Genomic DNA, 21,745 nt, shown 5'->3' with positions numbered 1-21,745 from the left:
CATGGTTCTGCAGGAAAAAATTTTTCCCCATGGAGCATCTCTGATATGATCTCGGATGGCTTCCCAGTCAACCCTATTGTAGTACCTTGTTGTTTTGAGCAACCGCTCTTCAACTTGAGGTCGGAAATTTAGGGTAATGTTTATCATTATCACAGCATTATCAGCATTTCTGAAAAGGCAATGAGCATTTTTTACACAATCCTCAAGAACTGTGGTCAGAAATAAGTTCAGAAGTGAGGTTTGCTTGTCCTGACAATCAGGGAGATGGGTTTGGAACGTTACTGTTTGTGTCAGGGAACGGAATATAGAAAAGTTATGTGATGCTACCAGATGTGTCCGTGTAACTAGTAAAGCCAAGCCAATTACTGTAGTGAACATTAAAATCACCAAATACATGTACTTGAGTGCTAGTATCTAGGTATATAGGGAGAGTACTACATCTATACTGTCAGAGACGTTAAGTATTAGAGTATATTCCTGGGTCGAGGGAGAGTAGTAGAGAAAATATAAATAGCTAACGTTATGTTGTAAAGTTAGTCTAAAACACATGAAGGCCTTGTCATCTGATTTTAGTTTCGATTCCCTAGTCATGATGAGAGTGTATGTGTCTTACAGCAAAGTGGGAAATAACCAAACATATTAAAGTGGTTAGAAGGAATAGAGCAATGTAAGTTAGTTTCACTTAATGCTAAAATATCGAGGGAGTTTGCTAGGAGAAATGATTCTACATCGTCTAAGTTAGTTGTAAGTCCATGGATATTTGTAAAGGCGAGCCAAGGAGGCGAATCGTTGTTTGAGTGTACGTCTGGTTTGATTGTTATTTTGGATTGAGCTGTTATTTCATTTAATATTTTCAGTTTAGGGTTAGAAGTGCTAGACAGAACGGATGAGCATAGTCTCCATCATGCAGGAATGTGGCCTCGAGAATGCCCACTGGAGATGAGTGCAGGGTCTCTTTCCATGCATGACATGGCACTACAACAATCCTGATATTATACAACTGATGATAGAGCAGCCACTCTAAGCGCTGCTAAAGAGGGCTCTTATAATGTCAGTCAAAATACAGCAGTCAAACAAACTGTCAAACTAAATTAAACTTGTAGACAAACGTAGCCCAGTCTATCATGTGAGCATATATAATAAATAAGCACCCCCAAGATGCCCAGTTTTAGGGGAGGGAAATTCAGAAATTCCTTGTCATGAAATGCCTTGCTGCCTTTAACCAAAGCTATTCATTTTTCTAAGATGCATGAGCAAACTGCCTATGTAATTTCTCAGCCTTCCTTCTTTTTTCTACTCAAGAACATCCTTTTAAAGTCTCACAATGTAAGACTATGCTTGGTGCATTTTTAACCTCCAAAAGCATATTAGTTAGTGGTAGACTATAATGCCCAGAAGTTGTTTTTTGCAATTTAATATATCTCCCAAAAATGTGACAGCTGTCGTTTTTTTAAATTTAGCAGTTTTCCTGAAGTTTCATAGATTTATAACTTAACAACATAGGTGTATCATTTTTGACGATGTCAGCCTCGATATAACCTTTTTTTTAGTTTATTTATTTATTTTTTTCAATGGAGAGTAGATAATGCATCTGGATGTGTTATGCTCCAGTAACTCTCGCTTCTCCTTTTTTGTCGTTCAGTCCTCATTTCCAATGAATGATTTTTCTGACAAAGGGTGAAGAAAAAGCTGCTTTCCAGGTCGGTAGTACTTTGTAAAGAGTAGCCTGAGATGTCGGAAAATTTCTGTTTCTATGTCTATCCTTGTGGTCATGTCACTAGTAAGGGTGCTGGAGGTAAACATTTCATCTGGGCTGACGTTACCCGCCTGATAGTCAGGGACCCGAACCTTGGATTAACCACTAAGGAGGCTGTTCTATCAGCAGATGCAAAGTACTGGGGCTGCTGTATTGCCATTTGGTGAATGGATTCTGGACTATACAGTAGTTTCTGGTAGGGCCTCTCGATGCCATACTAGTGGGTAATTGTTACGGCTTTACCTTATCATGTGCCACAAAAAAAAAATTTCTTGTTTTTTTCTCTCTTATTTTCCCTCTCTGTTCTGCTCCAACCAAGTCTACCGACCTTCTCCACAAACCCCAAAACCTCAATCATGACAAATCTCCAAAAAAGAAACACGAATAAACCTAGAACCCCATCCACCAATGCAGACCCCTACTACCAGGTCTCCTTCTTCAACATCAGGGGTCTACGTTCCAACCTTCCAGAGGTTGAAACACAATTACAGGAGACGAAACCGGACATATTCTTTCTAAATGAAACTGGCATAGGGCCAACCACTTCTCTAGACGAATTCATAATTAAAGGATACCCCAACTTAACATCTAAATCTGACCCTCAAGATCGCCATGGGCATGGAATATGTGCCTACATCAAAGATGGCTTTCCATGTGGTAGGGATAAGACCCTAATTTACCTAATATGTGCTTTCGGGTTGAACTAGCTTAAACCACTGCATTTATATTTGCCCTCTATCAATATGTAAGCCTTTTAGACCTTTTCCTCACAACTTCCCCTGAGCTGTGTTCATGTTCCGTTCTATCTCCTCTGGGATCCTCTGACCACTCCGTTGTATCAGTTAAGATAAAAATGAAATTTAATAAGTCTTCAGACATACCTCTCCACCGTACTATATATTGATACTCTATGGCTGACTGGAATAGCTTCCGTACATTCCTATCTGACCTACCTCTGCATTCCATGTTTAAAAAGGATGTGTCCTCTATAGTATCAGACCTGGCCGAATGGTTAATTGTAGGCATAGACCGATTCATACCATAAAAAAAAATTCCAACAAAAACCTAACAGTCAGCCATGGTTCACTCCTGAATGTGCTGCTGCCATCGTGCACAGAAATCACTTTTTCCATAGCTACCAATGTATTAGATGTACTGAGACTAAAGCTGCTTTCAGGACTGCCAGCAACCACTGTAAAAGAGTAATAAAAAATGCAAGAGAGCTATATGCTCAGTTTGTTAAATCCAAAGTAGCTGAGCAGCGGCTTGGTTCCCACCAGTTCTGGCAAATAGTAAACAGGATCTTGAACAGAAGTGTGCGTTCTATCTCAACTATCATCAATGGACCTGAGGTCATCTCGTCAGCATCAGACAAGGCCAGACTATTTGCCAAGAACTTTGCATATTATTCTACCCTATGCGACAATGACCATCAACTCCCCATATTTCCTCCTATTACAGACAACACACTATACAACATACAAATATCTGTGCGTGAGGTCGCCAAGCTAATCAAGAACCTTGATTCCAGTAAAGCAACTGGCCCTGATGGCATTCCAGTTATAGTGCTGAAAAAGCTCCAACCAGAACTTGCTCCCATACTTACAAAACTGTTCAAGCGTTGCCTTAAGGAGAAGTGCTTTCCAACACCTTGGAAAACCTCATCAGTATGCCCTGTATTTAAGAATTCAGGTGAAAAGTCATCTCCCTCTCAGTACAGACCAATAAGTCTCCTGTGTGTCATGAGTAAGTTGTTGGAATCCATATTAAATAAAGAAGTAGTCAACCACCTAAACAGAAATAACCTTCTTAGTGACATGCAATATGGTTTCCGCTCTGCAAGATCTACAGTAGATGTGCTAACGGTTATATCACATAGGATTATTGAATCTCTTGACAAAGGTTTCCTTTCCAGGGCAATTTCTCTTGACATATCAAAGGCCTTTGATAAAGTATGGCATAAGGGCCTACTTCACAAGATTTCCAGCTACAGTATTACTGGAAATGTTTTCTCAATCATTAAATCATTTCTCTCTGATAGGTTCATAAGGGTAGTGGTTGATGGGCAGAAATTAGAGACCCACAGTATTAATGCTGGAGTCCCTCAGGGGTCCATCCTGGGCCCAACTCTCTTCCTGATCTACATCAATGATCTCCCAAAACACATACTTAAATCATTCGTTGGCATCTATGCTGATGACACAACCATCTATGGCAACACATCAAAGGCCGTAAATGACAAAGTTCTCTCTAATTCTCTCTCCTCTGATCTTGAGTGCATTGTACAATGGGGAAAGAGGTGACTGGTCACTTTTAATGCATCTAAAACCAAGCTTCTATCTTTACATCATCAATGCTCGGATCCCCATCTAGCATCAATTGAAATGGATGGCTCTCGTCTTGGGGAGGCTCCATGTTTTGACAAGCTTCTGGGTTTGACCTTTACTCCTGATCTGAAATGGAACATGTACATGAAATCTGTTGCCAGGGACGCTGGGAAAATGGTGGGATCCTTCTACCGCCCCAGAAGATATCTCACTACTAATGCAATTTTCTATCTTTATAAAAGGCAAGTACGTTCAAGGATGGAGTACTGCTGCCACATCTGGGCAGGAGCTGCTAAAAACAGCCTATCCTGCCTTGACAGAGTACAAAATAGACTTCGTGGTTTAGTGGGGGATGCCTTTTCCTCTTCCATGCCACCTCTCTCCCACAGAAGAGACGTTGCGAGCCAGTCTTTGTTTTATCGTTATTTCCATAGCAGGTGCTCGTCTGAGCTCCAATTCCTCGTCCCCCCCTCGCCAATCTTTCACGAGAAACACCTGTCTGGCTGAAACTACTGTCAATAATTTTCCCCACTCTTTATCTGTGTCTAAATCCAAACGTAGATTCCATGAGCAAAGCTTCTTTCTTAGAACTGCATGCCAGTGAAACTCTCTGCCGCTTGCCTGTTTCCCACCTGACTACAACTAGGACGTCTTCAATTCCAACATAAGCAAACCCCTGACAAACCGCCCCCTTAAGTAAGACACTCTATCAAAACCCCCAATACTAATGATTACTACAATACTATCTCATTGATTACTGTACACGCAATAACCCTTATCCCTGAGTGGCTTTCGGGCGTTGATAAGTGGTGACCCCGATGTAAAAAAAACAAAACAAAAAAACTCTGATACTTCTTATACCCCTTATTATCACAGGAAATATAACTGTTTTGATAAATATTATCTCGACTTTATCTCCAAAACAAAATATTCTATTTAACTTAACAGTTTCCACCAATCGCTTAACTTGGTCATTTAATGTATCAAAGAATATATTAACCCAAATTTCCAGCAAGAGTTTGTGAGCAAACAGAGTTCAACACTGCCATATCCAATGTCTCTTTCACAAGATTGGACATTTTTACATTAGAATAACAATTATTTATTAATGTCTTATATCATGAATCGACATTAAACAAAGCAAAGTTCACCTGGTCTTAATCCACAATAGTGTTGATAATATTTCTAGAATTGAAACTCATACAATTCCATGCTTCGTTGAATAAAATTTAAAACAATGCATTATCTTAACTTGTCTGTGCTTAAGATTTACTTTATATATTATCCTGTCATGTTTTTGGTCCTTAATGCTTTTGTATCTATTGAAATTTCAACTTCTTATTTGTTATATTTCCGTTAAAGTAAAAGTTTCTATGGCACGTGATTTTGCCTACGTTCCTTTTCCTTTTTAAAAGGGCTGAGTTTTTTCTTCTTCAACATTTCGTTACTAACAGTTCTTGCGTTTACTGCTGCTACCTGCTATTTGCTCTTACGTTTACTATTTGCTCTTACGTTTATTATTTGCTCTTACATTTAATATTTGCTCTTACGTTTACTATTTGCTCTTACATTTATTATTGGCTGTGAAATTAGTTCGGTAAAGCCTAGTAAAGAGGTTTTGCTCTGTCTTCCATTCTATGATAAAACACCACAATTTACCGAACTAATTTTTTATTTTCTTCATGGAGAAGATAATTCGCCTGGATAAATTTGATATTTCCTCGGCAGACCCTCAGGCCAACAAGCTTTGGAAATTATGGTTCCGCAACTTTAATTACTACTTATCAACTATTGTTTCGTTAAGCCCTGATAAGCTAGAAGTTCTCTATTTAAACATCAGTCCCTCTGTTGCTGATGTTATCGAAGGTTGCTCTGGTTTTGAACATGCCATGTAATTATTGAAAGGCGTTTACGACAAGTCTGCAAGCGTTATTCATGCTAGACATCTGCTTTCCACGCGTTTACAACAAGAAAGCGAGTCTGTCGACCAATACCTTCAGGTCTTGAATCGACTTGTCGCTGCTGTTGTTTTAAAAACGTAATGGCCACCCTTTACAGGGATGAATCTGTCCGTGATGCATTCATTCGTGGTCTCCGGTCCTCATTGATACGTGCTAGGCTCCTTGAAACAGACACTCTAACTCTCATAGAAACTACTCAATGTTCTAGGGCTTTAGAACAAGTTCACTTTCGCATGTATGCCTCTCAGATTAGAGCAGTTGCTGTTACTTCTACTACGAGAACTAAAAATGTGCTGACCGATTCTGCCGAGGAAGCCACTTGTATTTCTAAAAATTCTGTTCCAACTGATTCTCGAATGGAGTGTGACTCTATACAGTTCTCTGCTGTCCTTCCTGTTCGCGGCAAGTGCTACATCTGTGGAGGGTGACGTCACCTTAAGGATGAACGCCGTCTTTGCCCTGCCCGTGATAAGGTATGTCAAAGCTGTGGTAAACTCGGGCATTTTTCTAAAGTTTGCCGTACTACTCTAACGATACCTTCACATTCTTCTTCTGCTATCATAGGGGCCCGTGCTAAAGGTGGTGATAGTTGCCCTCCTATCACCGAAACTGTGGAGTTAAAAGGAAAAAGGTTAACTGCCCTTATAGACACCGGCAGTTCTGATAATTTTATCAGTGCCCGCATTGTCAAAACAATGAGACTGCCCACTTTAAAACGGAACTCCGTAATTTCTATGGCATCATCTGCCGTTTCCCTTAAACTGTCTGAATATTGCACCGAAAACATTTTCTTCAATGTTTGCGAATATAAACAGATTTACCTTACTGTACTTCCTGACTCCTGTATGGACATTATACTCGGGGTGCCGTTTTTGAAACTACACCAGGGCATTATTATTTCTTTTGGTGGATCTCAGGATGCTTTAAAAATCTGCACGCTAACCGAGATCAGTTGTGCCCCTGTAAAATTGTTCCGAAATCTGACTCCTGATTGCAGACCCATTGCTACAAAATCCCGAAACTACCGTACGGAGGATGCCCGATTTATTGAAAAGGAAATTCTTCAACGTCTTAAGGACGACGTCATTGAAACCAGCTATTCACCGTGGCATGCTCAAATTGTCGTAACTTCATCGCCTAATAGAAAGAAACGATTAGTGGTTGATTTTTCCCAAACTATTAATCGTTTCACCCTACTTGACGTGTACCCATTGCCTCGGATTGAGGATCTCGTAAACGAAATTGCCCAGTATCATATTTTTAGTACGGTTGATTTGTCTAAGGCTTACTACCAAATTGAAATGTGTCCCAAAGATCGGCCTTACACGGTTTTTCAAGCTGGAAATCGTTTGTATCAATTCAAACGAATACCCATGGGTGTCACTAATGGGGTTTCTGCCTTTCAACGATTTATGAATTCCTTTATTTCTGACAATAAGTTATTCGGAACTTTTTCTTACATTGATGATATTACCATTTGCGGTAAAACTCAAGAGGAGCATGACACTTACTTGGAACGTTTCTTAAAGGCTGCCTCAACATACAACCTCGAAATAAACCGAGTAAAAACAAAGTTTTTGATTCGCGCTATCAATTTGCTTGGATACCAAATCTGTGACGGAACTATCCAACCTGATGCTGAGCAGTTGAAACCCCTTTTGCAAATACCTCCTCCTTCGGATTCAAATTCGTTAAAAAGGTGCCTTGGTATGTTTTCTTACTACGCGAAACGGATACCTAAGTATTCACACAAAATTCGTCCCCTGGCTGAAAATAAACAATTTCCCATGCCGCCTATAGTTGTAAATTCTTTCGAGAAACTTAAGAAGAACATTGCCAAATCATCTGTAAAGGTTATCGATGAGGAACTACCAATTACTATCGAAACCGATGCCTCAGAAAAGGCTATCGGAGGCACCCTCTTACAGGCTGATAGGCCTGTAGCGTTCTTTTCCCGCTCACTAAACTCATCAGAAATACGACTACACATAATTGAAAAAGAGACTTACGTGATAGTTGAATGTGTCCGAAAATAGAGAGACCTCCTTGCTGGGAAGCACTTCACTATCGTAACAGACCAGCAAGCCGTATCTTTTATGTATAAGCCAGCTAACCGAGGAAAAATTAAAAACGATAAAATCATTCGGTGGAAAATGGAGTTTCTCTCGTACTTGTACAATATAAAACACCATCTCGGAAGTGAAAACATCGTTGCCGATGCTTTATCGAGTGTGTGGTGCCGCTGCTTCCTGCTTGGAGGTGCTAAGGGCCATACACAGTTCATTAATACACTCTGGTGTACAGCGTTTTTAGCACTTTATACGATCACAAAATATGCCATACTCAATTGATGAAGTTCGGTGTGTGACATCTGAGTGTATAACGTGCACAAAAATAAAGCCTCAATTCTTCAGCCCTACTAACAATACACTGATCCGCGCTACTGCTCCCTTCCAGCGCCTCTCCGTAGACTTCAAGGGGCTTGTCCCGGCATCTTCGAAAGGATGTCGTTACCTATTTACTATCGTGGATGAGTACAGTCGATTTCCCTTTGCGTTCCCTTACCGTGATTGTTCTTCGCAGACCGCAATCAAATATCTGACGAATATTTTTTCTATTTTTGGACTTTCATCCATTCTGATAGAGGTACATCGTTCGTGTCGGAGGAGTTCAGAAATTTCCGGACGTGACTTGGGGTTGGGTGCAGTAACACTACTGCATACAACCCAAGAGGAAACAGTCAGTGCGAGCGCTATAATGGGGTTATTTGGCACTCAATATCATTGGCCCTGGAATCTAAACAGCTACTCCTTAGTGCTTGGCAGGACATTCTGCCTGATGTTTTAAATTCTATTCGCTCCTTACTATGCACTAGTACGAATGCAACTCCCCACGAACGATTGTTCAAATTTGAAAGGCGCTCTTCTACTAGTACTGCCTTACCTGTTTGGCTCTACGAACCTGGGGAGGTACTATTGAAACGGTTTGGCAACAAGAGCAAGTACGACCCAATCGTCGAGGTAGTGGAACTCCTTGAGACCAACCCTACGCATGCGAGAATACGGCATAATGATGGCCGGGAGGATTCAGTGGCACTGAGACATTTGGCTTGTTTTCCGCGCTCTGATGGACCTCAGGTTTCTGCTGAGAATACTCTACCCGACCTTGCAAATGCAGCCCCGGCCCATTTGATTGAAACAAGTCCAGTTGACAATGCACCTAATGCAGAAAATATAGAGAATTCGCATAGACCGGCCAGTCCTTTGAATATTGACCAAGACACTTTCTTATCACACAAAATAAAACAGCTTGGCTACCAATATTCACTCCGTCGTATCAGTTAAGATAAAAACAAAATGTAAGAAGCCATCAGACGTACCCCTCCACCATACTGTATACCGATACTCTATGGCTGACTGGGATAGCTTCCGTACATTCATATCTGATTTACCTCTGCACTCCATGTTTAAAAAGGAAGTGTCCTCTATAGTATCAGATCTGACCGAATGGTTAATTGTAGGCATAGACCAATTCATACCATCTAAAAAATTCCAACAAAAACCTAACAGCCAGCCATGGTTCTCCCCAGAATGTGCTGCTGCTATCGCGCACAGAAATCACTTTTTCCATAACTACCAACGTAATAGATGCACTGAGACTAAAGCTGCTTTCAGGACTGCCAGCAACCACTGTAAAAGAGTAATAAAAAATGCAAGAGAGCTATATGCCCAGTCTGTTAAATCCAAGGTAGCTGATCAGCGGCTTGGTTCCCACCAGTTTTGGCAAATAACAAATAGGATCTTGAACAGAAGTGTGCGTTCTATCCCAACCATTATCAATGGACCAGAGGTTATCTCGTCAGCATCAGACAAGGCCAAACTATTTGCAAAGAACTTTGCAGCTAATTCTACCCTATGCGACGAAGGCCATCAACTCCCCATATTTCCTCCTATAACACAGAACAAGCTAGGTAACATACAAATATCCGTGCATGAGGTCGCCAAGCTAATAAAAAACCTAGATTCCAGTAAAGCAACTGGCCCTGATGGCATCCCAATTATAGTGTTAAAAAAGCTTCAACCAGAACTTGCTCCCATACTTACGAAACTATTTAAGCGCTGCCTTAAGGAGAAGTGCTTTCCGACCCCCTGGAAGACCTCCTCAGTTTGCCCTGTATTTAAGAATTCAGGTGATAAGTCATCTCCCTCTCAATACAGACCAATAAGTCTTCTCTGTGTTATGAGTAAGTTACTGGAATCAATATTAAATAGAGAAATAGTAAACCACCTCAGCAGGAATAACCTTCTTAGTGACAGACAATATGGTTTCCGCTCTGCAAGATCTACCGCAGATGTGCTGACGGTTATATCCCACAGGATTAGTGAATCTCTTGACAAAGGCTTCCTTTCTAGGGCAATTGCTCTCGACATATCAAAGGCCTTTGACAAAGTATGGCATAAGGGTCTACTTCACAAGATTTCCAGCTACGGTATAACTGGAAATGTTTTCTCAATCATTAAATCATTTCTCTCTGATAGGCTCATAAGAGTAGTGGTAGATGGACAAAAATCGGAGGCCTGCAATATAAATGCTGGAGTCCCTCAGGGGTCAATCCTGGGCCCAACTCTCTTCCTGATCTACATCAATGACCTCCCTAAACACATACTTAAATCATTCGTTGACATCTATGCTGATGACATGACCATCTACGGCAACACATCAAAGGCTGTAAATGACGAAGTTCTCTCGGATTCTCTCTCCTCTGATCTCGAGCGCGTGGTTCAGTGGGGGAAGATGTGGCTAGTTACCTTTAATGCATCCAAAACCAAACTCCTATCCTTACATCATCAACGCTCTGATCCCCAGCTGGCATCAATTGTGATGGATGGCTCTCGTCTGGGTGAGGCCCCGTGTTTTGACAAGCTTCTGGGTTTGACCTTTACTCCTGATCTGAAATGGAACACGTACATCAAGTCTGTTGCCAAGGTCGCAGGAAAGATGGTGGGATCCTTCTACCGCTCCAGAAGATATCTCACTACTGATGCAATTCTCTATCTATATAAAAGCCAAGTACGGCCAAGGATGGAATACTGTTGCCATATCTGGGCAGGAGCTGCCAAAAACAGCCTATCATGCCTTGACAGAGTACAAAATAGACTTCGTGGTTTAGTGGGGGATGCCCTTTTCTCTACCCTGCAACCCCTCTCCCACAGAAGAGACGTTGCGAGCCTATCCTTGTTTTATTGTTATTTTCATGGCAGGTGCTCATCTGAACTCCAATCCCTGGTCCCCCCTCGCCAATCTTTCACGAAAAACACCCGTCTAGCTGAATCCACTGTGAAAAATTTCCCCCACTCTATATCTGTGCCTAAATCAAAACGTGGATTTCATGAGCAAAGCTTCTTTCTTAGAACTGCACGCCTGTGGAACTCTGTTCCGTCTGCCTGCTTTCCTCCGGACTACAACTTGGATGTCTTCAAGTCTAATGTTAACAAATTCCTAATAAACCGCCCCCCTAATTAAACACTTCATAAAATCTCCTCACTAACGTGATGTACTTACAATAACCCTTATCCCTGAGTGGCTTCCGGGCCTTGATAAGTGGTGATCACTGTGTAAAAAAAACAAAAAAAAAAAACTTTTCCCTCAAACCGACTTCCACAACAACAACAACAACCAAGAGCAGGTCACTCCAAACAGAATTTCCTTTATCTATAAAGAAGTGAAAATGACTCAACTGTCTAAACTCAGAGATTAACACTTTTTTCTTGCTTTCAGAAACGAAAATTAATGGTTTTAATTTTTTCAAATTCCTTCAGAATGAGAATCTTAAAATACATATCTCGATTAACCAATGCTTCATGATCACATACTACTGCGTGAACGTCATCTGGAATTCTTGACGAGACTGAAGTTATAAATAAATACATGATGCTCACATGCACAATTTGAATAAAGTATTTTTTTAGGTTCTATTTCTAAAAATGAACATGTGTCTCACTTAGCCTTACATTTAAAACACACGCAGCATGAAAAGCATGACATGATATGGTTGCAGCAGATAAAGAAAAGCAACGAAAGAAATCAACACTAAAAGTAAAAGAATTTTCTTTTCTTGAAATTTTCACAATCCTTCATTTATTTTATCAATCAAACACACAAATCTGGATCAAAGTCACAAGGAACATTGCTCTGCTAAGAATAACAGATGCAGCACATGTGGCAAAGTAGATCAACAGGCCAGATTATGGTTCTCACCAAAACACAAACACAAAAGATAACAAGAAGAGTCTCTTACATAAAAGTCGTAGTCAGTCGAGACAGAGAACATTATCGATCAACCACGCAAATAGGTTGAGACTGTAATGTTCCGTTTGTTACTCATTCCATTTTTGTATATAACCACACATACACAATTTGAATAAAGAGTTTTCTATATTCTGTCTCTAGAAATCAACACGTGTCTCACTTATCTTTATATTTAAAAACACACACAGCACGAACAACATGACATGTCATGGTGGCAGCAGTGGGATAAAGAAAAGCAATACAACAACAAACATTAAAAGTAAAATAATTTTCTTTTCTTGTAATCTCCATAAGAATAACAGATGCAGCACATATGGCAAAGTAGATGATTGGGCCAAATTATGCTGCCCAGCAAAACACAAACACAAAGAATAACAAGAAAAACTCTGGCATAAAGGCTGTAGTCCGTTGAGACGAAGAAAAGGACGATTGAGCAACAATTCAGATGCACACATTCAATGGCATCAATAATGGTGAACATTAACGACCCCCCTCCCCAAGAAAACCGAAACATTTGTAAATATCATTTCAGATTAACAGATCACCCAAGCACTCACAAACTTAATCTAAACTTAATCTAAACTTAATTCATAAATGCATAAACAGCCACAATTTCTTTATGTATATTCTGCGAGATGACTCTTTTCAGTATAAGCAAAGATAGAAATACAATTCCGGGATTATTTAACTTAAAGGAATACATACTGGCAGCGTAAAATAACACAACGGGTCACACTTTTAAGCGTCTCTTCCCGGGTTTACTACAGAATGAGATTTCAACCATCAGATCACTTCACCTTGAAAACTGCAGAAATTATTTCATAAAACATCAGAAGAGTATTTCCACTGTCAAGATTATTCTAAAAAGAGAAAAAAATCTGGGACAGCAATCACAGAAATTACATTATTATATCAAATGCCAAACGCAATAGCAAGACATGCACAGCTACTCAAAGACAGACGAATGCAAAAAAAAAAAAAATGCATGAAAACTACCAATTTGAGCAATAGCAAGAAATCAAAAGGCACATTTTGACCGGCATGAAGACTACTTCTCTTATACTCTGGTAAGAGTGCAAACCTGTTTCAATTTTTGTAGTGACCTCAGTGAAGAGTTCTTCGCTAATCTGTATTATTGAAATGTGAGTAAAATAAACTGAATTTTGTTTTTCAGGAGGGCAGTTTCAACTACATGTGACTGAAATGCCATCTGTACCCAACTACCACAAAATCAAAACCTCATGTTCAGATCCTCCCCCAACACTAAAATGTGAAAACAAGGATACTGTAAGTAAGAAAAAAAAATATTCCATTTGTTTTTCTGCTTTCTTCAGTTATGAGTGTGTACTCATGGGACTTTCCTATTTAGAACTTATTGATAAGAACAAACTTCTTGACAAATTCGCAAAACATTTTAACATCCTAATCACTGTTCTAGAACTCTATGGGCTAAATTGGGATCCAGGATCACATTCCAGTCTACTGCTTTGATAACCGATCAGAAACTTTTTATGAACTGCTCAATTTGTTGAAAGAAAGGAGGAAACTCGGAATAGTTGTTGCATGTATAAACATTGATGAGTCGAAAAAGTTCATCCTTTATGATTGTTATCATGCAGAATGAAAAATCTTGCTTACGGATCCTAGAAACAAGAATCACATGACACATCTAAAGAGCTCTTCACTAGCCGGGTAAACTCCCTTAAGTGAACATCTTCGAATTTCATAAGACCCCCCCCCCAAAAAAAAAAAAATTCCCGTCCACATAAAACGGGACATGAAACCAACAGAGATCTTTCTTTTCCCCATATACTCCATGTAATCTTGAATAATTATTTCTGAGATAATTTCAAGCATTCTCTTTTTTTTTATATAGCAATTGTAGTATTCAGTGTGTGATACGCTTTGCACTTTATGATCCTTTGTTGTCTATGCCCTGCAACCAATTTAATGAATATGTGGACGCTTTGACGACTTTCTTGATCTTTCTATCGAACACAGATATTAAAAAGATTTTTTATTGGCTCCAGTTTGGGAATTTCAACTAAGGTCTCTTATCCATGACGAGTTGCAAATGTTGTTTTTCAATGTTAATGGTGAATTTTGTAAGATATTATATTACTAATACGTGTATGGTGACGTAAAGGAAAGACAAACATAAAATGGACTCTGAACTGATTGTAATAATCAGTCATTTATTTTTTAATAATAGTATAATAGTACCTCTTTACGATGCTTCCCCACAGGACAGAGTTAGACACCAGGATCGTTTTTTAACGCGGAGAAAAGTAAATGTTCGTCTGCTTAAGTGATCGAAATTAGTGGACGTTATCAAAATTCATCTTTAGGTAACTGATAACTTTCCCGTAAACTGATATATTTGTTTGAAGTACCTGAGTGGGCCTTGCTACTGTTCGAGGATAATATGGTGAGTCATTTTACTGAACGAGTATTTGTGATCGAAGCTAGTGTACCTAGCGTGAGGCTTGTGGCAATGTGGCATAACTATTGATGTCGCTCCCAAGTAGATCTACTAATTGGTATTTATGGCTTAATCAGCCAATAATATTAATTAAGAACCCGGATATACTTATATCATTATATGAGTAAAAATAAATGTGAGAAATGAGTAAAAATAAATGTAAGAAATGAGTAGAAATTAAAGTGAGTAATGTGTAAAAATAAATGTGATAAATAAATATAAATAAATGTGAGAAATGAGTAAAAATAAATGTAAGAAATGAGTAAAAATTAATGTAAGAAATGAATAAAAATTAATGTAAGAAATGAATAGAAATTAATGTAAGCAATGAGTAAAATAAATGTGATAAATGAGTAAAAATTAATGTAAGAAATGAGTAAATATTAATGTAATAAATGAATAAAAATTAATGTAAGAAATGAGTAAATATTAATGTGAGAAATGAATAAAAAATTAATGTAAGAAATGAATAAAAATTAATGTGAGAAATGAATAAAAATTAATGTAAGAAATGAATAGAAATTAATGTAAGAAATGAGTAAATATTAATGTAATAAATGAATAAAAATTAATGTAAGAAATGAATAAAAATTAATGTGAGAAATGAATAAAAATTAATGTAAGAAATGAGTAAGAATTAATGTAAGAAATGAATAAAAATAAATGTAAGAAATGAATAAAGATTAATGTAAGAAATGAATAAAAATTAATGTAAGAAATGAGTAAAAATAAATGTAACAAATGAGTAAAAAAAGGTGAGAAATGAATAAAAATTAATGTAATAAATGAGTAAAAATTAATGTAAGAAATGAGTAAAAATTAATGTAAGCAATGAGTAAAAATTAATGTGAGAAATGAGTAAAAATTAATGTAAGAAATGAATAAAAATTAATGTAAGAAATGAGTAAAAATTAATGTGAGAAATGAGTAAAAATTAATGTAAGCAGTGAGTAAAATAAATGTGAGAAATGAATAAAAATAAATGTGAGAAATGAATAAAAAAAGGTGAGAAATGAATAAAAAAAGGTGAGAAATGAATAAAAAAAGGTGAGAAATGAGTAAAAATTGATTTAAGAAATGAGTAAAAATTAATGTAAGAAATGAGTAAAAATAAACGTAAGAAATGAGTAAAAATTAATGTAAGAAATGAGTAAAAATAAATGTGAGAAATGAGAAAATAAATGTAAGACATGAATAAAAATAAATGTAGGAAATGAATAAAATTAATGTGAGAAATGAGTAAAAATAAATGTGAGAAATAAATAAAAGTACATGTGAGAAATTAGTAAAAATATATGTAAGAAATGGATAAAAATAAATGTGAGAAATGAGTAAAAGGAAATGTGAAAAATGAGTAAAAATAAATGGCGAAATGAGTAAAAATAAATGTAAAAAATGAGTAAAAATAAATGTAAGAAATGAGTAAAAATAAATGTAAGAAATTAGTAAAAATAAATGTGAGAAATGAATAAAAATAAATGTGAGAAATGAATAAAAATATATGTGAGAAATGAATAAAAATAGATGCGAGAAATGAGTAAAAATAAAAGTTAGAAATGGGTAAAAATAAATGTAAAAATGAGTAAAAATAAATGTGAGAAATAAATAAAAGTAAATGTGAGAAATGAGTAAAAATAAAAGTTAGAAATGAGTAAAAGAAATGTAAAAAATGAATAAAAATTAATATAAAAATGAGTAAAAATAAATGTGAGAAATGAGTAAAAGTAAATTTGAGAAATGAGTAAAAATTTAACTGAAGAATGAATAAAAATAAATGTGAGAAATGAATTAAAATATATGTAAGAAATAAGGAAAATAAATGTTAGAAATGAATAAAAATTAAAGTGAGAAAGGAATAAAAATTAAAGTGAGAAAGGAATAAAAATAAATGTGAGAAATAAATAAAAGTAAATGTGAGAAATGAGTAAAAGTAAATGTTAGAGGTAGAACGAATAAGGACAGAAAAAGAAACAAATAAAAAATCAGATGCAGAAATTAATTCCAGTTTTAATTAATATAAAAATACAAAAACCATTGCTTTTGCTTCCCAAACGCAGTTAGTTTCGTTAACTAAAGTAACGATAATTAAAAAACAAAGCAACAAACATACAAGGAGTACTTAAAAATGTATCTTTACATAAAAGACAATTTTAGTTAACTATTTTTATAACGATTCCTTTTCCTTGAACAAGGAATTCTTTTCTTTTAAAGCGTTTCGGGTTTAATCTATTTTTTATAGGATGTTCAAGTCTTTCCTTTATAAGGAAAGTGTAACTTCTTAATCGCCTGAAACCGCAAAAAACAAAAACATCTATGTAAAAATGGTCTTTACTGAACACGCATATATTGTTGAGTTTTTATTTTATATTTTCTTTTCAGGTAATGCATCTACATAATGTACACTGCCCTGGCTGCCCAGAACAACTTGAGTGTATGCAAGATTATATACGTCATAATTTTTCTTTAATAAGATGTACTGCGTCTTGGGGGACCAGAGTCATTGTTGTATATAGTATGTATTGTTTATTTAATGTTTTATATATCTTACCAATTATTCAGTTGTAGTAATTCTCGCTCGTTCCCTCCGTTTAGAATATTCATCATTTATCAGAACGTCACACACTTTTCTCATCGTTTCCAATCTTGACTAACCAAAAAGGTGAATTTGGAGGAATCATAAAATATTGCATAAGAATGAGAAATACGTTGAATAGGGACATCACTCTTCCAATAAATATCAACAAGAAGAAGTCATGTCAATTCACTGCCAATTAGCATACACAACAACCATTGTATTTTTTAAAATTAAATTAAACATATATTTGGTAAAATAATCCCTATATATATATATATATATATATATATATATATATATATATATATATATATATATATATATATAGGGATAGGGATATATATAATGAACTCATTTTTCCCCTCAAATTTTGACCTTAATAGGATTGAAAATAAAGACATTTCATGCAAATGTAATATGCACAAACTGCAGCGCGATATCTGTGGTGTGTTATAGGCCTATTACTTCTCCACTTCCTCGATGATCGTAGATTCCTATACTTTTTCTGGTTCACTGCCAAAATCGGTTAACGTCAATGGAAGTGATAAATTCCTCCTTCCCCGCGATCACTTTATACCGTTGTTGATCGCTCACAAGGGACAGTTACGAAAGAACACCGGTTTGGGTTTTCATTACTTCATAGTTGTTTAAAAAACCTGGACTGGACTTAACCGAATGGAAGGGTTATTTATGCCATTTCTTTATTCTTTTTTTCGCTTTTAGCTGTTTTTTTTTTTTGTTTTAGTTTTTCTCCCTAATTTTTCCTGTTTGTTTTGCCGATTCCTTTTTTAAAGAAGTTTTGCGTTTGTTCGCTGTTTTTTTTTTTGTTGTTTTGGTTTCGCCGATTTGGTACAAAAGTTTACCATCGTTTTTTTTTCTTATTTAAACAGAGTTACGACTTCGCTTATTCTTTACTTTAACCCCCCCCCCACACACACACTTCATACACCCCTCCAACCCCCGTTTAAACACACACACACACACACACCTCCAAACAACCGGGCAACGCCGGGTACACCCCCTAGTTGAATATAATTGTTTTATGCGATAATAAAGGGTTTGGATAAAACACCACATTCCATCAAAGATATGATATGCAAATCATTCCGATGCTTTGAATAATACTTACGGGCCAGCCATATGTGAGCATTTTATAAATAACCGTGCTTATCCACTACCACTGAGAAACAAGATCTGTTAACTGAAAAATGATGTCACATAAAATAGGCAAAACAAACAAGATTTCTCGAACAGTGACTGTCAATAACGAATGAAAGCTTTTTAAAAAAAAAAAAAAAAAGAATAGAATGAAAAAACGTAGTTAAATATATTGAAAAAGAGAACAATAACGAACACGATTTATACTTAAATTTAACTTTATTCAATATTTTAATTAACTAAAAAAGAAAAACAATTCATCCAAAAAGGAAAGTTGTATGTCGTCCATTCGTTAAAAGATAAACAGACTAACATTCGTTTATTATTTTTATTTGAATAGTTTGCAAACAATTTTACATATTTATTCAAATGAAAACAAAAAATTCAAACAGTCACGTTTCAGTCTACAGACTCGAAATTTGATATACAGTGTACTGAGATCTGGAAAAATATTTGTAATCTGTTTTCAGACAGAAATTTAGCTGTTGAAAGGCAAAAGTTCAACGATTTGACCTTTGAAAACTTTAACAAACTCCTCCGCCAATTTAGGGTCTAAACACTTGAAATTTTAGATATAGGTTCGTTGGACATGGATCTAACTTAATAACTTGATTTGAGCCCAAAACAATAAATGTTAAGGAGTCATAATTGGGGTCAAGGTAAAAAAAAAAAATTGAACGCTTTTTTTTTCCTCAACATACACCTCCAAACACCTGGGCAACGCCGGCTGGAATGCTAGTATATCTATAAAAGTGAAAGTGTGTGTGTGTGTGTGTGTGTGTGTGTATGTACATTTCCCTACGCAATAACTCTGTCAATTTTCAGTCTACAGACTCGAAATTTAATATACAGGACATTTCAGAACTCTACCAAACTCCTCCGTCAATTTTGGGTCTAAACATTTGAAATTTTAGATATAGGTTTCTTGGACATGGATCTAATTTAATATTTTGATTGAGCCCAAAACAATAAATGTTAAGGGGCCAAAGTTAAAAAAAAATTGACCTCTGCAGTCTCTACAAAATTACTCAGACAATTTCTGGTCTAAACATGTGAAATTTTACATAAAGGGTATTCAGAGATAGGACAAGATTTTTAATCGGTTTGGGTTGAAAATTTGGGCTACCAATATATAAATGTATGTATGCATGTTTGCATGTCTGCCTAAAACTTTCAACAGAGGCAGCGGATTTTCACAAAATCAGTATCGTTTTCAAACTCGACTTTTCAGACGACAAATATCGAAAAATTGGCTAAAAACATTAATTTCTTCACTCTCAACTTTTCTACAGGGAGGGGTTGCTTTTTCCGCCGATATTGTTGAAAGTCATCCCCTTTTTTCGATTGTCTAGCCTTAATTTAAACCTACGTCACTTCCAGTTTGGTGGTGGTCGTAACAGCAAAGATGTCACGTTTTTTTCCCATTCTTTTCCTCCCTTGCGTATGGGTTCAAGCCTGCCTTCCTTTTTTTTTTTTTTTTTTACATAGGCATCACCACATTATCAAGGCCCAGAGGCCACTCAAGGATAAGGGTTAAAGAGTGTACAGTAGAAATTGGACAATATAGTAATCATTAGTAATGAAAATTTGGTAAATTTGATAACTTATATGGAACGGCTCATCAAGAACTTATTTACTTTAGACTTGAACACAACCATATTGTAGTCAGCCGGAAAGCAGGAAAACGGAAGACAATTCCACAGGCGTGCAGTTCTAAGAAAGAAGCTTTGTTCATGGAATCTACGATTAGGTTTAGGCACAGATAAAGAGTGGGGGGAATTATTGATAGTGTTTACAGCTAGACGAGTGTTTCTTGTGAAAGTTTGGCGAGGGGGGACCATAGATTGAAGCTCAGTCGAACACTTTCCATGAAAATAACGATACATCAGAGACAAACTCGCAACATCTCTTCTGTGAGATAGAGGTTGCAAGGAGGAGAAAAGGACATCTCCTACGAGGCTACGAAGTCTATTTGAACTCTTTCAAGGCAGGACAAGTCCTTTCTAGCAGCTCCTTTACCACTTTTTTTTTTTTGCTCACATACACCTCCAAACACCCGGGCAACGCCGGGCTGAAATGCTAGTATCTATAAAAGTGAAAATGTGTGTGTGTGTGTGTGTGTTTGTCTGTCTGTGTACATTTCCCTACCAAATAACTCTGTCAATTCTCGGTCCACAGACGCGAAATTTAACATGAAATGTACTAAGATTTGGAAAAATTATTTCAATCGGTTTTCGGCCAGAAGTTTTTCTGTCAATGGGTCAAAGTTCAACAATTTAACCTTTTAAAACTCTACCAAACTCCTCCGTCAATTTTGGGTCTAAACACTTGAAATTTTAAATGTAGGTTACTTGGACGTGGATCAAACTTTATAATTTCATTTGAGTCCAAAAAAATAAATGTTAAAAGGTCAAAATTGGGGTTAAAGTTAAAAAAAAGTTGACCTCTGAGGTCTCTACCAAATTACTCAGCCAATTTTTGGTCTAAACATTTGAAATTTTACAAAAAGTTTATTCAGACATAGGGCAAGCTTTATAATCGTTTTTTGGCCGAAAAGTTGGCTGCCATTGGGTCAAAGTGCAAAAGATTTAACCATTGCAGTCTCTAGCAAACTATTAAGTCGATTTTCAGTCTAAACATTTTAAATTTTACATAAAAGGTATTCAGACATGCAGCAAGCTTTTTAATCAGTTTGGGGTTAAATTTGGCTGGCAAGAGGTCAGAATTGAAAGAGTTGACCTTTGCAGGCTTTACCAAATTCCTCCCCCAATTTTGGGTCTAAAGACTTGAAATTTTAGATGTAGGTTATTTGGACATGGGTCAAACGTTTTAATTTGATTTGAGCCCAAAACAATAAATGTTAAGGGGTCAAAATTAAAAACAAATTTGACCTTTGCTGTCTCTACTAGCTTTTCTCTATGATAGTTAAGGAAGCCCATTATATAGAAAGGCATCACGGTACATATGCAGACTTTTTAATATATACATATGCACATAAATTATGAACAGTACATAAAGCCCAAGCAAAGCCGGGCTGAACTGCTAGTATATATATATATATATATATATATATATATATATATATATATATATATGTGTGTGTGTGTGTGTGTGTGTGTGTGTGTGTGTCGCTCTATCACTGTAGATTTAATTTACATTTAATAACGTTTATGCCTT

General features: G+C 36.5%; 1 protein-coding gene across 3 annotated transcripts in view; it reads left to right on the top strand.

The window, feature by feature from the left end:
• The window catches only part of LOC145252679 (uncharacterized), a 166,674-nt gene that overhangs the window by 80,353 nt on the left and 64,576 nt on the right, over nt 1-21,745 (top strand). For all 3 annotated transcript variants that reach the window (XM_080112500.1, XM_080112499.1, XM_080112498.1), the window contains exons 8-9: nt 13,528-13,640; nt 17,215-17,347. In XM_080112500.1, the coding sequence (XP_079968626.1) occupies nt 13,528-13,640; nt 17,215-17,347 (246 nt within the window). The remainder of the gene's footprint in view (nt 1-13,527; nt 13,641-17,214; nt 17,348-21,745) is intronic.

This window comes from Euprymna scolopes, chromosome 29 (assembly GCF_053919585.1).
Source record: "Euprymna scolopes isolate OS-2025 chromosome 29, ASM5391958v1, whole genome shotgun sequence".
Taxonomy (NCBI): Eukaryota; Metazoa; Mollusca; class Cephalopoda; order Sepiida; family Sepiolidae; genus Euprymna; species Euprymna scolopes.
Note: the sequence above shows the minus strand (reverse complement) of the source record. Positions and strands in the feature narration are given on the sequence as shown.